Source organism: Perkinsus marinus, assembly GCF_000006405.1.
Source record: "Perkinsus marinus ATCC 50983 genomic scaffold scf_1104296938484, whole genome shotgun sequence".
Classification (NCBI taxonomy): domain Eukaryota; phylum Perkinsozoa; order Perkinsida; family Perkinsidae; genus Perkinsus; species Perkinsus marinus.
Window position 1 is genome coordinate 1 of NW_003213417.1, and position 1,188 is coordinate 1,188.

The window sequence follows — 1,188 nt, forward strand, 5'->3', positions numbered from 1 at the left end:
ATCCCCCATAATTTGGGCCATATGCGACATGCTACCTATCACAAGTGCAATACTATACTATACAGTTTCGCTCGTTTCACATGAACTCGCGGACGGAGCGATATTCGCGATATAAAGTGAATTGAAAACACTTCGCGAATCACCCCATTTCACGTTATCTACGGCCTAGAATCTAGCCGTTATTCACAAGCGTTTTCCGCAAAATCGAGACATGTGTTTTTCATATCACGGGTGGAACTCCCACTCATTGAGCTGAGCTGTGATATTCCTGTTCATATATTATCAACTATTCTCTATACGCGTATCATCGAGTTGAAAATCCACGATGGTCCATAAAGTTTGCACGCATGCATATTACTTATCTTGTGGCCTTTCCATTCGCTAATCTGTGATATCTTATCGAACAGGAATATTCCTTTTCCCTGAGCCGTATTAGTAGGTTTCATAATCCACCAGTTTCCACTGGTGCCGGCCTTTCTGAATTTTTCTGCGAATATCGCATATTCATTCGGAAGAATCTGCGATTAGCTATGAACTGTATATGTAACCATTTCTTTACATAGGTGTCAGGAATGCAACCTCCGCTGAGAATTTTCATCATATCAGGATCATCCCTATTTGTCGCTGATCTCTCTCTGGCACGGTTAAGATTCTTAGCCTGATGACGGGACTTCCGCGCACTGACAGCTCGTGTGAGGAACTACGAGCATATCCTTTCGAGTGAGTTGGTAATGATTCCGAAAGTGGTTTATTTTTTGCCTGGGTTTTAGATAAACCTTGTCGAACACTTCAGACACCCATTCCTTGTCGTACCTGAAGTTGTTACACTCGAGTTGAGATCAGTGTGGTCAACTACATGTGCTGATGATAATATGGACAAAAAAACCTTGGGAGGAAATTTTGAGCTTCTACCCGAATTCGCACGTAAACTCGTATAATTATTAAGGGAGCTTGTGAGCTCAACTGAGGAAAGCGGCCATATATTCCTCCAACACTGCTTCCTAACAAATGCCGACGAGACAATATATGCACATGGTCAACTATATGTGTTGGTGATAATATGAAAATTTTGGGAAATTCTTATTCGTTTGTGTACACTTCAACCCGAATTCGCATGTAAACTACAAATCCCAGAGCTCAAGTGAGGAAAGCAAAGATATATTCCTCCAACACTGGTACTCACCAAAA

General features: G+C 41.7%; 1 protein-coding gene across 1 annotated transcript; it reads right to left on the reverse strand.

Annotated features, from left to right (window-relative positions):
* Window positions 1–358: 358 nt before the first annotated feature.
* Pmar_PMAR009731 (conserved hypothetical protein) lies at window positions 359–658 on the reverse strand (the record flags this gene model as incomplete). The annotated part of the gene is made up of 2 exons (XM_002782715.1): window positions 359–518; window positions 560–658. Coding segments are annotated over 2 exons (259 nt in total), but the record flags the coding sequence as incomplete, so codon positions are not given.
* Window positions 659–1,188: the final 530 nt, after the last annotated feature.